This window comes from Carcharhinus amblyrhynchos, chromosome 25 (assembly GCF_965287045.1).
Source record: "Carcharhinus amblyrhynchos chromosome 25, sCarAmb.v2.hapA, whole genome shotgun sequence".
Classification (NCBI taxonomy): domain Eukaryota; kingdom Metazoa; phylum Chordata; class Chondrichthyes; order Carcharhiniformes; family Carcharhinidae; genus Carcharhinus; species Carcharhinus amblyrhynchos.
This window is the reverse complement of record NC_137348.1, coordinates 13750533-13768313: the sequence shown is the minus strand read 5'-3', so window position 1 is coordinate 13768313 and position 17781 is coordinate 13750533. Positions and strand designations below refer to the sequence as shown.

General features: G+C 42.6%; 1 protein-coding gene across 3 annotated transcripts in view; it reads left to right on the top strand.

The window, feature by feature from the left end:
• Positions 1–17781, top strand: part of ak8 (adenylate kinase 8) — a 175910-nt gene that overhangs the window by 55437 nt on the left and 102692 nt on the right. For all 3 annotated transcript variants that reach the window (XM_080212231.1, XM_080212230.1, XM_080212232.1), the window contains exon 6: positions 10835–10916. In XM_080212231.1, the coding sequence (XP_080068357.1) occupies positions 10835–10916 (82 nt within the window). The remainder of the gene's footprint in view (positions 1–10834; positions 10917–17781) is intronic.

The window sequence follows — 17781 nt, the reverse complement described above, 5'->3', positions numbered from 1 at the left end:
GGCATTTCAATAAATCGTCCCCTCACCAACTTCAAATTGGACATTATGGCCCTCTCGGATGAGGAACCATGGTTGGTGACACAACTCCTGATGCCACCCATAACATACCAGTATGGTGTACATCTCCAAAATTATCATCAAAGTATCATTCCCAGAGATGTGCGGGTTAGGTTGATTGGCCAAGCTAACTTGCCCCTTAGTGTCAGGGGAGTAGCAGGGTAAACATGTGGGGTAACAGAGATAGGGTCTGGGTGGGACTGTTGTTGGTGCAGGCTTGATGGGCCGAATGGCCTCCCTTTCCACTGTAGGGATTCTATGATTCTATGGAGTAGATAGCATCATGCTCCTAGTCATATGTACATTGTAGGTGACTCTCCTTATCCATACACTGGAAGATAGTATCAGGAGGAACCTCCTCTTTATTCTACAAGGCAGACCTCACACTATATAATTGCGCAAAATGGAAGGAGTCAATATGTTGGATAGAGACTTCAGGGGAGGTATAACATAAGGACATCTGGCATAGCAAGAGTTTATGTGAGACGGGAAACTGTACCACCCACAGTGTAATGTAAAGAGACACATTACCTGAGACTAGAGAGAGTTGTGGACTGGACAGAGACCTGAGTAGAAACAAGCATAGATTTAGTTTGTAGTTTCGGCTACACTCTGTATAAATGTATATAGTTTTGTGTTATCAGTAAACAGTTAAATGTTCAACCATTACAAGACACGGAACCTCTTCATAAGACCTACTGAACATTTGAAAACTTATCCAATATATAAGATTATAATTATTTCCACATTTCTTGAACTATTTTTTCTTTCATGAAAGACTGTTAAACACCTGCTACTACTGTATTATGATGGCAACATTTTTCAAAAGAATTTAAAATCCCCCTGGAAAATTTAAGTATTTTAAAATCAAAGTGTATTTATAATCATGTTTAGCATGTAATTCTGGAAGCTACACTTAAAAATAAGCAATATGTGTGTTTGGATTTTGTTTACAGTATTCCAGAAAAGGAATCTTGAGTGCTACAGGATGAGGTATACCTTGAGTAAATACTCATATCTTGTATGAAAAGCATACATTTGACACACTGCTTGCTTTTGTGGAGCACTATGTGTTAAGTGGAATTCATATTACTAGGTTTCTTTACATCCTTATTTCACCATTATCTTTGCAGAAAATGTTTCCAATATTGTAAAAAAAAGGTGAAGTGTCTGTCACTACTCTGGCATTCAAAACACATTGAAATTTTAATAAAGAGTGCTCTTGAGATAATATTTATATCTATAAATGCGGATTTTCAAAGAGTACAGTCTGGTAATACATTTACATTTACTTTAACAAGGGCATGTGGGAAATGACTATTTTCAGCTCTGTTACTCCATGTAGTCCTAAGAGTGAGTGTTCCATAGCTAGATGCTCTCATTTGTAACTAACGAGCCTGCACTTTCTGCTCATTTTTACTGTTGCATTAACTCTTATTTCTTTGCTTTATTCTATTCACAATTTTGTTGGATTTTTATCCTTTTGCATTTTGTTATATAGATTAAATACGCATTAGACTGATTCAATACAGCAAATTTATTTTTCATTCTGCAATCTGAATCTTCAGCAGCTAAGTCTGCAAGCAAAAGACTAATGCAAAAGCGGTATTTATAATATATCTTACAAAATAATGTTTAGTTATGAAATTCGAAAAATGTTTGCTTAATTCCATCTGCAAATAATACAGTTGTTACTTGATTGACCCAAGAAATTGCTCTGAAGGTTTCTTTCTTCTTGCTTTTCCTAACTTATTATCAATATTATCAATGTGCAGTTTTGGGCGCCGTACTTACGCAAGGATATTTTAGCCTTGGAGGGAGTGCAGCGGAGGTTTACTAGGCTGATGCCGGAGTTGAGGGGGTTGAGCTATGAGGAGAGGCTGAATAGATTAGGCTTGTACTCGTTAGAGTTTAGAAGAATGAGGGGAGATCTCATTGAGACGTATAAGATGATGAATGGGATGGATAGGATAGAGGTGGAGAGACTCTTCCCGCTCAGAAAGGACAGTAGGACTAGAGGGCATAGCCTCAAGATAAAGGGGGGGCGGTTTAGAACAGAGTTGAGGAGGAACTTCTTCACTCAAAGGGTGGTGAATCTCTGGAATTCTCTGCCCGTTGAAGTGGTGGAGGCTGCCTCGCTAAATATTTTTAAGACGCGGGTTGATGGGTTTTTGATGAGAGAGGGGATTAAGGGTTATGGGGAGAGGGCGGGAATGTGGAACTGAGCCACGACAGATCAGCCATGATCTTATTGAATGGCGGGGCAGGCTCGAAGGGCTAGTTGGCCTACTCCTGCTCCTATTTCTTATGTTCTTATGTTTATTAAATCACAGGTATAATAACACTATGGCCAGAATTTTTTGACTGTTCTCACTAGTGGAATCTTCCAGTCTTGCCGATGGCTAACCTCGCCATGGGTTCCCAATAGTGGGGGCTGCATAGAATGGGAAACCCAGCTGACAGCGGCAGGATCAGAAAATCCGCCACTGGCCAGTGGCGGGCTACCACAACCACCGTGAAACATCCTGCAAGGGATGTGGAAAATCCCATCTTATGAGCAGAAAAACAAAATAACAATCATGATATGTCCTCACAGATACCACTAAATACTAATACTAAAACAAGAATCAAATCAGAACAGCCATGTTTGAACATTGTACAACATAATTTACAGAAGTTCTAAATTCAGTCAGAGTTAGAATTCTATTTTCTCTAATTGGGCAGTTAAATGTGTAAGATCATTTTAAATACAAGTTTTTAAGAAAGATATGCAGGAATATGTTCAGAATAAGACCACACACTCCAGTGACATCAATAGAATAATTCTTTTCATGTTTTAATATCCATGTAATGCAGTAATTAATATCATTTGATATAAAGAGAAAAAGGCATTGATGAATCAAGGCTCAGGGATGAGAGGTTATTGCAGATGTGGGTGAGAACCTGCAGTAATAGAGTGGAATTTGAGGGATTGAAATCAATGGCATTGGCTTTCAAGATATTCATTTGAACAAGGTTTACATAATTTGATATTGGACAGCCAATCCAACAACATGGAACAATCAAGGGAGATAGTGTGGCGATAAGGTTAGGTGTCATAGAACATAGAACTTTACAGCGCAGTACAGGTCCTACGGCCCTCGATGTTGCGCCAACCTATGCAAACCAATCTAAGGCCCATCTAACCTACACTATTCCAATATCATCCATATGTTTATCCAATGACCATTTAAATGCCCTTAATGTTGGCGAGTCCAACACTGTTGCAGGCAGAGCATTCCACGCCCTTACTACTCTCTGAGTAAAGAACCTACCTCTGACATCTGTCCTATATCTTTCACCTCTCAATCCTTCTCCATCGCTTCTTCCTTGCATGATTCAACTTCCACTTATCTAAATGCAGCAACCACATCTCCAATAATGGCTTTTTATCCCACCACTGCATGGTACCTGGAAAATCCTTGGCCCCTCTTTTTCCTCATCTGCTTCAGGCTGTCTCCAAAACCTATGTCAATGAAGGGTATCAATATCCTGGGGAGGAAATTTGCTAATGCTCTTTGGTAGGGTTTAAACTAATACAGCAGGGGGATGGGAACCTGAATTGTAGCTCCAGTGTGCAGGAGGTTGAGAGTAGTGAGGTTTTGAATAAGGTTTTAAGTTCATAGGAGTGTACCAGCAGGCAGGAAGGTGGTTTTTGAAGTGTGTCTACTTCAATGCCAAAAGCTTCCGGAATAAGGTGGGTGAACTTGCAGCATTGGCTGGTACCTGGGACTTCGATGTTGTGGCTATTTTGGAGACATGGATAGAGCAGGGACAGGAATGGTTTTTGCAGATTCCAGGGTTTAGATGTTTCAGTAAGATCAGGGAAGGTGGTAAAAGTGGGGGGGCGGTGTGGATTGTTAGTCAAAGACAGTATTACGGTGGCAGAAAGGACATATGATGAGGACTCGTCTACTGAGGTAGTATGGGCTGAGGTTAGAAACATTTTAAGATACAGATTTATACTATAGGTTTAGAAGGGGACACCTATTGATTTTTTTTCCCCACCATCAGGTGAGGCTGAAGATTTGAAGACATTTTAATGGAGTAATGAATATGTGAAATAGACGCTCAATGAAAATATTGAATATTATTCTACTTTAGCTCTTTCAGAAAACATGGAATAAACAAAATTTTTTGTTGTTTTTTGTTATAATAGATGATTATAAATCCTATCTCTTATAATCCTTTCTAAAACTTTGCCCACAACAGAAGTAAGGCTCACTAATTACCAGGGTTGTCTCTACTCCCCTTCTTGGACAAGGGGACAATATTTGCTATCCTCTAGTCTTTTGGCACTATTCCTGTAGACAATGATGACACAAAGATCAAAGCCAAAGGCTCTGCAATTCCTCCCTATCTTCCCAGAGAATCCTAGAATAAATCCCATCCGGCTCAGGGGACTTATCTATTTTCACACTTTCCAGAATTGCTAACACCTCCTCCTTATGAACCTCAAGCCAGTCTAGCCTGATAGCCTGTATCTCAGTATTCTCCTTGACAACATTGTCTTTTTCCTGTGAGAATACTGACGAAAAATATTCATTTAGTGCCTCTTCTATCTCTTTGGACTCCACGCACAACTTCCCACTACTGTCCTGGACTGGCCCTAATCTTACCCTAGTCATTCTTTTATTCCTGACATACCTATAGAAAGCTTTAGGGTTTTCCTTGATCCTACCTGCCAAAGACTTCTCATGTCCCTTCCTGGCTCTTCTTAGCTCTCTCTTTAGGTCCTTCCTGGCTAACTTGTAACTCTCAAGCACCCTAACTGAGCCTTCACGTCTCATCTTAACATGAGTCTGTATTCCCCTTAACGTAAGTCTCTACTCCCCTTCTTGAACAAGGGGACAATATTTGCTATCCTCCAGTATTTTGGCACTATTCAACTTCTTTAGTAAACCATGGTCCCCTCACTCAACCACTTCCTCCCTGCGTGACAGGTACATACTTATCAAGAACGCGCAGTAGCTGTTTCTTGAACAAGCTCCACATTTCAATTGTGCCCATCCCCTGCAGTTTCCTTCTACATCCTATACATCCTAAATCTCGCCTAATCGCATCATAATTTCCTTTCCTTTCTACGGTATATACCTATCTCTTCCCATTACTAAAGTAAACGTAACCGAATTGTGGTCACTATCACCAAAGTGCTCACCTACCTCCAAATCTAACACCTGGCCTGGTTGATTACCCAGAACCAAATCCAATGTGGCCTCACCTCTTGTTGGCGTAGCTATCTACTGCGTCAGGAAACTCTCCACACATTGGACAAAAACTGACCCATCTAAAGTACTCGAACTATAGCGTTTCCAGTCAATATTTGTAAAGTTAAAGTCCCCCATAACAACTACCCTGTTACTTTCGCTTCTATCCAGAGCCATCTTTGCAATCCTTTCCTCTACATCTCTGGAACTTTTTGGCGGTCTATAGAAAACCCAGTAAAAAGTCTGACAACACCAGGTTTAGAACATAAGAACATAAGAAATAGGAGCAAGAGTAGGCCATCTGGCCCTTCGAGCCTGCCCCGCCATTCAATAAGATCATGGCTGATCTGTCGTGGCTCAGTTCCACATTCCCGCCCTCTCCCCATAACCCTTAATCCCCTCTCTTATCAAAAACCCATCAACCCTCTTCTTAAAAATATTTAGCGAGGTAGCCTCCACCACTTCAACAGGCAGAGAATTCCAGAGTCCAACCAATTTATTTGATAGTAAACCCACTAGCTTTCGGGTTTGTCCCTTCGTGAATGGAGAGTTCTGGCCTCAGACAGGGCATATAAAACATAGACAGTTTACAGATTACTGATTAGAATGCTTACCCGAAGGTCAGCATTCTGGTAAGCATTCTCCAAGGCGGCCTTCACGACACACGACAGCGCAGAGTCACTGAGCAGAGACTGATAGCCAAGTTCCGTACACATGAGGACAGTCTCAACAGGGATCTTGGGCTCATGTCGCACTATCTGTAACCCCCGTGACTTGCCTGGGTTTGCAAAACATCATTTATTGTATCGTCTGGAGACAATACACATCTCTTTAACCTGTGATCAGTGCTCCTTCCACTCACATTGTTGGCCACTTTAGGACTTGAACAGCAGGTTAGGTGTAAAGATCCGCATTATAATCAGTAATCTGTAAACTGTCTGTGCTTTATATGCTCTGTCTGAGGCCAGAACTCTCCATTCACCAGACGAAGGGACAAACCCGAAAGCTAGTGAGTTTACTATCAAATAAATCGGTTGGACTTAAACCTGGTGTTGTCAGACTTTTTACTGTGTTTACCCCAGTCCAACGCCGGCATATCCACATCATTATAGAAAACCCAACAGGGTGACCTCTCCTTTCCTGTCTCTAACCTCAGCCCATACTACCTCAGTAGATGAGTCTTCATCATACGTCCTTTCTGCCATCGTAATACTGTCCTTGACTAACACTGCCACACCTCTCCCTCTTTTACCACCTTCCCTGATCTTACTGAAACATCTAAACCCCGGAACCTGCAACAACCATTCCTGTCCCTGCTCTATCCATTTCTCTGAAATGGCCTCAACATCGAAGTCCCAGGTACCAATCCATGCTGCAAGTACACCCACCTTATTCTGGATGCTTCTGGCGTTGAAGTAAACACACTTCAAATCACTTTCCTGCCTGCCAGTACACTCCTGCGACCTTGAAACCTTATTCATGACCTCACTACTCTCAACCTCCTGTACACTGGAGCTACAAATCAGGTTTCCATCCCCTTGCTGAGTTAGTTTAAACCCTCTCGAAGAGCATTAGCAAATTCACCACCCCCCCCCCCCCCCAAGGATATTGGTACCCCTCATTGACATATGTTTTGGAGACAATCTGAAGCAGATGAGGAAAGGGAGGGGCCAAGGATTTTGAGATACCATGCAGTGGTGGGATAAAAAGCCATTATTGGAGATGTGGTAGCTGCATTTAAATAAGTGGAAATTGAATCATGCAAGGGAGAGGTGATGGAGAAGGATTGCATGATCTGTATCAAACATTGCATTCTGTGCAAGATAGGAAAAGCTCTACCCAGCACTGTTTGTAACTTTGATCGGAGCAATTTCAGTGCTCCGAGAAGAGCAAAATAGGAAAAAAATGAATTCTAAAAGAGAATTGTCCATTGAATTGGGAGACAACAATATCTTCAAGAACCTTACAGAGCAATCAGAAGTGGCAGGGTAGCAGAGGAGAATAGGTAAATGGAGGGTAACGTTTCAAGGTTTAGAAGGGACACCTATTGATTTTTTTGCACCATCAGGTGTGGCTGAAGATTTGAAGACATTTTAAAGGAGTAATGAATATGTGAAATAGACGCTCAATGAAAGTATTGAATATTATTCTACCTTAGCTCCTTCAGAAAACATGGAATAAATGTGATTTATAATTAGGACTGGCACAGATAGAAATTCATAGAATTTTCATAGAGATGCTTGAAAATTTTCTGAAACAAGGCGATTCTGGGAGAGTCGAGTCATTTGTAGAGATGTAAATAGAATTTAAGTTGTAGTTAGTAGAGATGTGTGGAATGCATATTTTGCAGTACGCAGGAAGCTGTGGATGCTCCTGGTGTCCTAGACAACCACAGGTGCAGGAAATGTTACCAGCTGCAGAATCTCGAATTCTGTGGTTCAGAGCTCGAGCGGCAGTTGGACTCACTGTGGTGCATCTGCAAGGCTGACAGCTACGTGGACAGCACATTCAGAGAGGTGATCACACTACAACTTAGGAACCTGGAAGCCTAGAGGAAATAGATGACCGTAGGCAGTCCAAGAAACCAGGCAGGAGATGCGGGAGTCCCTTGGGGTCCGGCTCAGCAATAAACTTTCTGTTTTGGATACAGAATTTGAAGGAGGAGTGCAGTCGGAGCCAAGTTTTTGGCACCACAGGTGGCTCTGCTGTGCAGGCAGGGAGGAAGAAAAGAGGAAGAGCATTTGTAGTAGGGGATTTGTTAGGGGAACAGACAGGCCTTTTGGTGGCCATAGACCTGACTCCAGGATGGTATGTAGCCTCTCTAGTGCCAGGTCAAGGATAGTTCAGAGTAGCTACAGGACAGTCTTCTGGGGGCGGGTAAACAGATGAAGGTCATGATCCACATTGGTACCAATGACTTAGGTAGGAAAGGGAATGAGGTCCTGAAAGCAGACTTTAGAGAGCTAGGAAGGAGATTGAAAAACAGGACCTCTAAAGCAGTAACCTCAGGATTACTCCCATTCCCAATGCAGATGAGTATATAAACAGAAAAATTGAGTGATTAAACAAGTGGCCGGAAAGTTGGTGTAGGAGGGAGGGCGTCAGATTTCTGTGGCATTGGGATTAGTTCTGGGGAAGGTGGGACCTGTACAAGGACGGGAATGAATACCTTCTCGGAGATTTGCCAGTGCATTTAGGAGTAGTTTAAACTAGATTGACAAGGGGATGAGGACAAATTCAGATAATGGAACAGGAGATGGAGAATTAGTGAGTGACCCTGATAAACAGAAGCAGCATGGGTTAAAAAGTATACACCACAGGAATTTGGAAGTGTGAAAATGCATATATGTAAATACATGGAGCATAGTAAATAAAGTTGATGAACTGAAGGCACAGATAGACAGTTGGCAGCATGATATCATCTCTATAACGGAAAGGAGAGGCAAAAATGGCAGCTCAACATTCCTGGATATAGAGTTTTCAAGCAGGATAGGGAGGGGGATAAAAAAGGTGAGGGTATAGCATTATTGATTAAAGAATCAATTACAGCTGCGAGGAGGGATGATATATTAAATGAAGCATCAAATGAGGCCATCCGGATTGAGCTCAAATAAAAAAAGGCCAGCCATATTGCTAGGAGAGATCTCTAAATAGTGGAAGGGAGTTAAAAGAAATACACAGGGCAGTAATCGGTGGGGTCTTCAACTACCCTAATAACAGTCAGGATATGAACAGTGTTATGGGTACAGAGGTCACAAAATTCTTGAACTGCATTCAAGAGAGCATTATTAGCTAACATATAACAAGCTCAATGAGAGGGCATTCAATAGTAGATTTAGTCTTAGGAAATGAAGCTGGTCAAATGGATGAAGTAGAAGTGGGGATCATTCTCACCCATCATGGGAATCATTGGGGAATTTCCAGTCTTGGGGCGCACGTGGCCAGAGAATCCTGCCTAGTGACTACAGTATAGTTAGATTTAGCATCATTATGGAAAAGAACAAAAAATAGAACAAGAGTTCTATAGAACAGTTTCTACATTTGGGAAGACAAATTTTACGAAGCTGAGAGATGAGCTGGCAAAAATGGACTGGATACAACTATTAGAGGGACAAACTGTGTGAAAGCACTAGGAGGCATTCAAAGGTGAAATCCTACGAGTACAATGTAGACATGTCCCCACAAAGAAAAAGGGCGGTACCGCCAAATCTAGAGCCTCCTGTTTTCCAGAAGCATACAGGTCAAGACAAATCAGAAATGGAAAGCTTGTGAAAGTCACTAAAGCCTTAATGCCGTAGTAACCTACAGGAGTATAGAAAATATAGCATGAAGTAAAAATGGAAATTAGAAAAGCAAAGAGTGCATATGAAAAAATATTGGCAGGTAAAATCGAAAAAAAATCCTAAAATGTTTTACCAATACATTAAGAGCAAGAAAACAACAAAGTGAAAGGTAGGGCCTATCAGAGATATACATGGTAACTTGTGGGTTGATTCAGAAGATGTGGGCAAAATTCTTAATGAGTACTTTGTCTCTGCATTCGTGAAGGAGCGAAGTGACTCAGACGTTCTAGTTAAAGAGGAGGAGTGTGAAATAATATATACAATAAGCATAGTGAGAGAGAAAGTACTAGAAGGACTGGCATCTTTGAAGATGGATAAATCACTGGGCACAGATGGATTGTATCCCAGGCTGTTGAAGGAAATCAGGGAGGAAATAATGGATGCTTTGAGGATCCAGTCTTCACTAGATACAGGTAAGGCACCGGAGGATTGGAGGTCTACTAACCATTATTTAAAAAAAATGTTAGGGTTAGGTCAGAAAACCTATTTCCTCTAGCCAGGGGTCTGTTACCAAGGGATATAGATTTAAGGGAATGGTGGAAGGTTTAGATGGAGATGAGGAAAACCTATTTCACCCAGAAAGTGGTGGGAATTTATTGCCTAACTTGAGGTTGAAGCTAAAATGCTTACCTGATTTAAAAGGTACCTGGACTGAATCTGAAGTGCTGTAACCTGCAAGGCTACTGATCAAGTGCTGGAAAATGGGATTAAATTGAGCAGCTAGTTTTCTTTTTTGGCTGGCACAGGCACAATGGACTGAATGGCCTCTTAATCTACCAAAACTTTTCTGTGTTTCTGTGGTATAAATACTCTGGGGTTTGCTTGACTATCTGTGGGGTGGGAAAGATTTCAGAGCTTTTTTTTCTGGCTATTGCACTTGGTTATCTAGAATCTGAAGTTGAAATTAAGATACACTGCCATTAAGATCAGGTCTTAAGTCACTCAAAACTCATTCACTCACACAGAGTTCAAATCCAGCATATAAATCTGGAATATTTGATGCAGATGCTAACTATAAACAGTGGTAAAATGAGCAACTCCTCAGTAATGAAGCTAATCTTGTGCTCTTAACAAAGCTATATGGTATATTTAGAATCAGTATCTTCTTATGTCCTAAATCTAACAATGCACACTTTCCTTGCATCTCTCTATCTATAACCAAATGTACTGCTGTTGTTTGTTTCTCAGGGTTGGGTCTTAGTGGATTACCCCAAAACACGGGAACAGGCTATTGCATTACAGGAAATAGGAATTGCACCAGAACATGTTGGTAAGTTATCTTGATTAACAATATTAACTAAAAGGATTTAGAAATTGATCTCAGTAATAGAGCAACACTGTACCCTAGAAAGAATGGTTAAAATCCAAGGCCAGGATTTTTATGGTGATGGGTTTTCCCTCCCTGCCATCCGAAGAGTTAGTAGGGAATGCATCCCTGCTGATACTGGCTGCCCCAAAACATTTAATGCTCCACTATGTGTTAATTGACTGATGGAACTCCCACTCCTAACTTGGAATGAAGTCCGACCTTGGCTGGCAACTCTCTAATCCCAGCAGTGGCAGAAGCTGCGGTGAATAGGAGTGAGACTGCAAGTAGTCCACAGCGTCCTGGGAATCCAAGACCAGTTAAATATGGAGCCTCAGCATGAAAAGGGGAGATGAGGCTCATGGGAAGGGCAGAGGATTTGATTTGATTTGATTTTATTGTCACATGTACTGGGATACAGTCTTATACTAGACAAAAAGGTTAGAAAGATTTCAATAGAAATGCCAATAAATAAATCGAGTTACACTCTTCCTTCACCCCACTATACCTTTACAGATATATTTCAAATTCGTAAAAATAACAGAATTTAAAATATTTATCTTATACTCTAATATTCAGAGTAAGTATATGGTATACTTAAACTAATGGACAAACGGTGGTTGGTAACAAAATCAAGTGATGGATGCCACCACAGCATATTCTATGGATTTCTCATCAACCTCCAGATGCTTGACATACTGTGTGTCAGTCAGCCTCACTGAAACTGTCTTTATGCTCGAAGAGCACGCCTTAGAATTTGAAGCTTTCGCTTTGACATCTTCAACAAGGATCTACTTCCAGAGTTTCAATCTCTCCTTCTGATGTTTCTTTTCCATTGATCACTATGTGCATTCAAGCTTCACTTTCCCTACATGCCCTCAGCTGTGCAATGCATAACTCCACTGCTGCAAAGGCCCGCAGTATGAAGTCACCAACTAAATGCTGCATCCCCTGATCTTCTGGCTTCTGCCAAGTACACTTTGTTCCAAGTCTGCTCCCTATGACCTAAGCTCTCTAATTTGGAGTCTGTTCCTCTGTTCCTTACTTTTAACTTCACACATAACAGAATCTGTTAAAGATTTCTATCCTTGCCCCCTAACTAGATTGTCTTTTGGGACCTCTTGTCCACTTCCTGGTTTAGGACCCTCTTTGTTTGAGTCCTTCTCCCTGTTCTCTTTTATTCTCCTGTTCACTGGAGCACCTTCTGTGGAATGGCACTCCTCTTCCAGGTCACTTTACCTTTTCACACTGTTTCACTTTTTTTCCTTCTGCATATGTGCTGGCCTGTCTCCAATCTGAAGAAATAAAATAAGCTGCGCATATGCATAGGGCCATCCCTGAAGTTGTAAACATGCGTCAACAGCCGTGCATGTTTATATCTTCAAACATGCACAGAGACCACTGAGACCCAGTACCTAGCCTCCAATTTAAAGGTAAATACTTTCTTTGACTTTGGGGTTCTTCACACCAGAAGGAAACTTGAAAACAATATTTTTTCCTGGGCAAAAAAATCCTTATGGCTGACCTGTTTTTCAACTTAAGCAATACAATTGGAAACATTGTGTTGCTTAACTTTGACAAAGGAACTCCTGGACTCAAAACATCAGCTCTTTTTTCTCTTTTCTCTCATTACAGATGCTGCCAGACCTGCTGAGATTTTCCAGCATTTTCTCTTTTGGCATCCACAGTAATTTGTTTGTAACAATTGTAAACATGCATTTCCACAGACAGTAGCAGTTACTTTGGTCCATCTAAAGAGACTATTGACTTATAAATGAAAGATATTATTTTGTCTGTGTGTACATCAACATTAAGGAACATAGCTACAAAAGAAGTAGATGAAAGAGAATTGAATTCTCTTATTCATTTCGAGTCCATAATGTGGAGGTAGAAACACAGTTGAATTTTAAGCATGAAAATATGTAAATTTCTTTTGGGCGAGAAGATTTGCAGTTTCCAAAGAATAACGCACTAAATTTATATGCATTCACTCATATAAAAATACCCAATTCATGATTAGAAAGTTCTCTTGTTGCAGGTACTGTACCAGTCTAATGTTGCAGTTGTACAGAACGTTGGTTAGGCTGCATTTAGAGTACTGCGTCCAGTTCTGGTCACCTTACTACCGGAAGGACATGGAGACTCTGGAGAGAGTGCAGAGGAGGTTTACCAGGATGTTGCCTGGTATGGAAGGACTGGGGAATGAGGAAAGATTGAAGAAATTGGGGCTCTTTTCCCTTGAAAGACGCCGACTGAGGGGGGGATCTAATAGAGGTGTATAAGATTATGAAGGGTATAGATAGAGTAAACAGAGGTAAGCTATTTCCTATGATAGAGACACGTAGGACAAGGGGCCATGAACTTAAGGTGAGGGGGGAGAGGTACAACACAGATATTAGAGGGAGGTTTTTCACACAGAGGGTAGTGGGGGTATGGAATGCTCTGCCAAGTAAGGTGGTGGAGGCAAACACGCTAGAGTCATTTAAGAGTAACTTAGACAGGCACGTGACTGGGTTGGAGATGGGTGGATACAGGAGATTGTTTTAAATAAGGGTCATTAGCATTGGGGCGTCCCTGGTAATGTAAATGGATATGGTATGATAATAATGTTTTTTATCTTTTCATTCACAGGTTTTAAATCGGTCCACCTCGTGTCCAATGAGGGGCATACACGCGATGGGTCGTATTAGGTTGCTCTTGGTTGTTCGAGATTGGCCTAGTGCTTCATGTCGTTAGTGTGCCTAAACTGGACAAGATACTGGGCAAGACGACAGCTCAGTGACTATCGCTGATTGCTGTGCAGGCACATGGATTTGGGCCAGTGTCTGTGGGAGTTTGCGCATTCTCCCTGTGCTTGCGTGGGTTTTCTCCAGGTGCTCCGGTTTCCTCCCACACCCCAAAGATGTGCTGTTAGGCTGATTGGCAGGAATAAATTGTCCCTATATCAGATTCCCTCAATCTGGATGGCCATAAAACATTAGACAGGGGTCGTGGGTGGAGCAGGGGGACTGGTGGTGTTGAGATGGCGGCGCAGGCTCGTTGGGCCGAAGGGCCTGTTTCCCAGGCTGATTTTGTTCTCTGTTGTTCTCTCTGTTTCTCAGTGGGAAATTAACCATTGGTGGTACTACCTCAATCTACATTAAGTACATATTTGCAGTACCTCCTGGTAAATCATGTTTGGTTTTACTACAGGTAATGTGTTCAATGAATATATGCATTTCCAATTGTTCAGTTATTCTACCCAAGTCTTATGAGATTCCCCCAAGCTGTACATCATCCTGATTTGGAACTGTGGATAGAATTTATGGTCCCATGCTGGTGATTTTCAGGTAGGAGTGCCTGTAAAACTCCCCGGGTGATTGTACAGCTACCCTCCCACTTGCCCCCAACCTGCCTGTGATTTTTCCTGATTTAGTCAAGGCCTAGGGTGGACCTCACTCCAATTGAAACCCTTGAGTCTCCCTCAAGAGTTCCCTTTTCGTATCAGGTGCCCCTCTATGGCCTTCCACCCCCATGGGTGCTCTCTCCCCCCTTATCATGATTCCAGGCCCCTTTTCCCACCCTCTAAGGTCTCCCCTCAACTACTGGCTTAAAACACATCTCAGTGTATCATAGAAACCCAACAGTGCAGAAAGAGGCCATTTGGCCCATCGAGTCTGCACCAACCACAATCCCGCTCAGGCCTTAACCCATATCCCTACATATTTACCTGCTAATCTCTCTAACCTACGCATTTCAGGACACTAAGGGGCAATTTTAGCAAAGCCAATCAACCTAACACGCACATCTTTGGACTGTGGGAGGAAACCGAAGCACCCGGAGGAAACCCACGCAGACACAAGAAGAATGTGCAAACTCCACACTGACAGTGACCCAAGCCTGGAATCGAACCCAGGTCCCTGGAGCTGGGAAGCAGCAGTGCTAACCACTGTGCTACCGTGCCACCTTTCCTGGTTTTGCATTCTATACTCCTGGAATTAAAATCTGGGGACTGTTTGCAGTCCCAGTCCTGACCAATGCTGTCACTGGTGCTGCAGTATCTACAGATCTGCCAAACAATCAGATTGGCTATCAGTTCTCTGTAGCGGGACTTCCATTCAAATTAAGACCCAGCTAATTAACTCTCCTTGGATCTTTAAATGACTGTGGGGCTGCTGTAATCGGGAGGATGATTCTTTGGGTGCTGAGATGGGAAAGGTTCCTTCACTGTCACTGGACCACAATCCTGCAACTCCCTCCCTTAAAGCACTGTGGGTGTATCTGCACCATATGCACTGTAACAGTCCAAAAAGGCAGTCCACCTTCTCAAGGGCAGTTAGGGATGGGCAATTAATGTTGGCTTTGCCATCACAACCCATGAACGAATATATTTTAAAAAGCTAGTCAGTGGTAGAAATTGAGAATTAATTCAAATCAATGTCCGTTTTTGACCGTTAGCAAAAAAGCCTTTTTTTGGGGTGGGGGTGCAGTTGGGTATCCCTTAAGGTGCTGGAGAATTGAATGTTTGTTTTCTTTGTATTCAACAAGAGTGTCAAGCTCAGACCTCGTGCAAATGAGAGATTTTAATACACTGCTTTGGATGTTAGCTTCAAAGAATTCCTTATTAAATCAGTGAAACAGTGCCATCTCCCACCTTAACTATCCTTATGGCTTGTCTTATTATGATCGACCATTTACTGCCAGTTGTACTGAATTTGAAGCCAAATTTGTGGAACTAGTGACTGTTGGGAATTGGCTTGACAGTACCCAAACTGATTTCATGTAGGACCCTTAACAGCTGTCAGAGACTTTCATCCCATCTGTCTGGAGCTGGATTTAAAACCAGGCCAGTGTTAACACCCACAGCATCACCCAGTCTGATGGACAATTGGTTTATTTGAGCCTTTGAAACTCTTGCTGTAGAAACCTTTATGTTTTAGTTACATGCTCACTTAAACATTGGGTGGAATTTTCCCTGAAATTGTTAAGTCTCATATCAGGCAGGGAAATTGGCATTTGACCCGCTGACAATAATGGCAGAATTTACCCTGTGTCATGTAGAGCATTGTTTAAAAAACAAAAGGTGTGGGTTTTATGTTGGATCATTGATAGGATGGCCTCATTTTGGTCCTCTCTGCTGTGATCTTAGGGGTTCAGTAATCTGGGCATCATATTTAAAGACTGGCCTGTACAGATATAGCCCCCTTCGAAAGATAGGAAGCTGGTAGGAACTGATGGCTGGTAAAACTAGGAAACATGCTGCCCTTAAACTTAGTGACACCTTCCTCGTGCAGAGATGCAATGGAGGCCCACTGCAATTTTCTCTATCCCCACTCTGGGCTAAGACCAGCAAGCAAGGCCACCAAACCAGCATGGGAATGGTTGAAGTGGTGGTCAGCTCCAGTGCACTCCAAAAGAGGACAGACATCTAATGCTGAAAGAGGATGAATGATTTCCCCTCTTCCGCCAGGATAAGTTGCTCTTCTCATCACACTGAACTCACACAATTGACTCACTCACAAATCCATCATATATCCACCAGCATCTCATTCACTGCTAGCTCATTTCTCCAGGCAGTGGAGAAATGGCCAACTCCAAGGTCCTGACAGATATTGAAAATAGAGCAGTTCAGCTGGCTGGGCAATGTGGGCCATTCATGTGCTGACGGTGTGGTTGATGGGACTCAACCAAATGGGGATCCAGCACTGCAACATCTCATCAAACAGCCATACTGTGAGTGATCCTACTGTTTCACAGGCCCCTGCCATACACTGTTTATCTGCTCTTTCTCTTGCTGGCACATCTGGGAAGCAGCTGAGGGGGTTCACGAGCCAGGTCCTCAACTTCAGCCTGAGGACACCATGGAAGAGGAATTGACAGAGATCGATCCTGAAGACATCACAGTGCTTAGCCACACCCTGTACTAATGCGGAGAGGCACCTTGTTAGGACCTAATTCTAGAGTAGTCTCAGAGTCAGAATTTGATGAGCAAGTTGCAGTTGGAGGCCAGATACCCAGGGTGCTGCTACTTGAAGAGTTGCTGGAGGCCATGAATCTGCTGAGTCTGAGTCACGTAAGAAGGGTGGGATTTTATGGCCTCACTCATCGCAAAACCATAAAGTCCTTCTGAAGTCAATGGATCTTTCCATGATCCGTCCCTCGCTCACTCCGATTCCCATTGTGGGTGGGATGGTAAAATTCCAGCTAAGCCTCAATTATAACTCAGTTGCTGGATCTGCGGAGACAAACTCAGGAATAACAGGAAGGGATTTCTGTTGCACTCTTCAGATTTAAAGGTACAAAGGAGGAATTCGTCTACCTTCCAGTCAAGCTGACAGGCTTACCAACTCACCAAGGTCAACACTGATAGGGCAGCAGCTGGCACATTGATTCTGCACTGCTGCAGGAGCAAAAGTCAATCACTGAGGCACAGTGGCATCCATCAGTGTCAACGCGAAGTGGGGTATTGGGCATCTCAAGCTCACTCCAACTGACTCTTCTAAGGAGTCAGGCAGGGGTCTTTGGGTACCCATAGGGAGGAGGATCAGCAGCTGCTCATCCTGGGAGGTCACACACCCAGGTGACTTGTGAGTGTCCAGTCCAACCAAATCTCCTCTTGCTTTGACTCCAGCAGCTCCAGCTCTGCAGGAGGGTGGCACTGCTGTACAGCAGGATTCTGAAAGCAGTCTGGCACCCTCCAGGTCTTGGCACTCAAGAACATGCCCATCAAGGTCATCACTAACAACAAGGTGTGCCCCTTCACCTTCATCTTTTTTTGTGGAAGTATATAATGCACCAAGATGAAACAGCAAGGTTAGAAAAGTCAAGAAGATCCAGTTGCACAATGTGA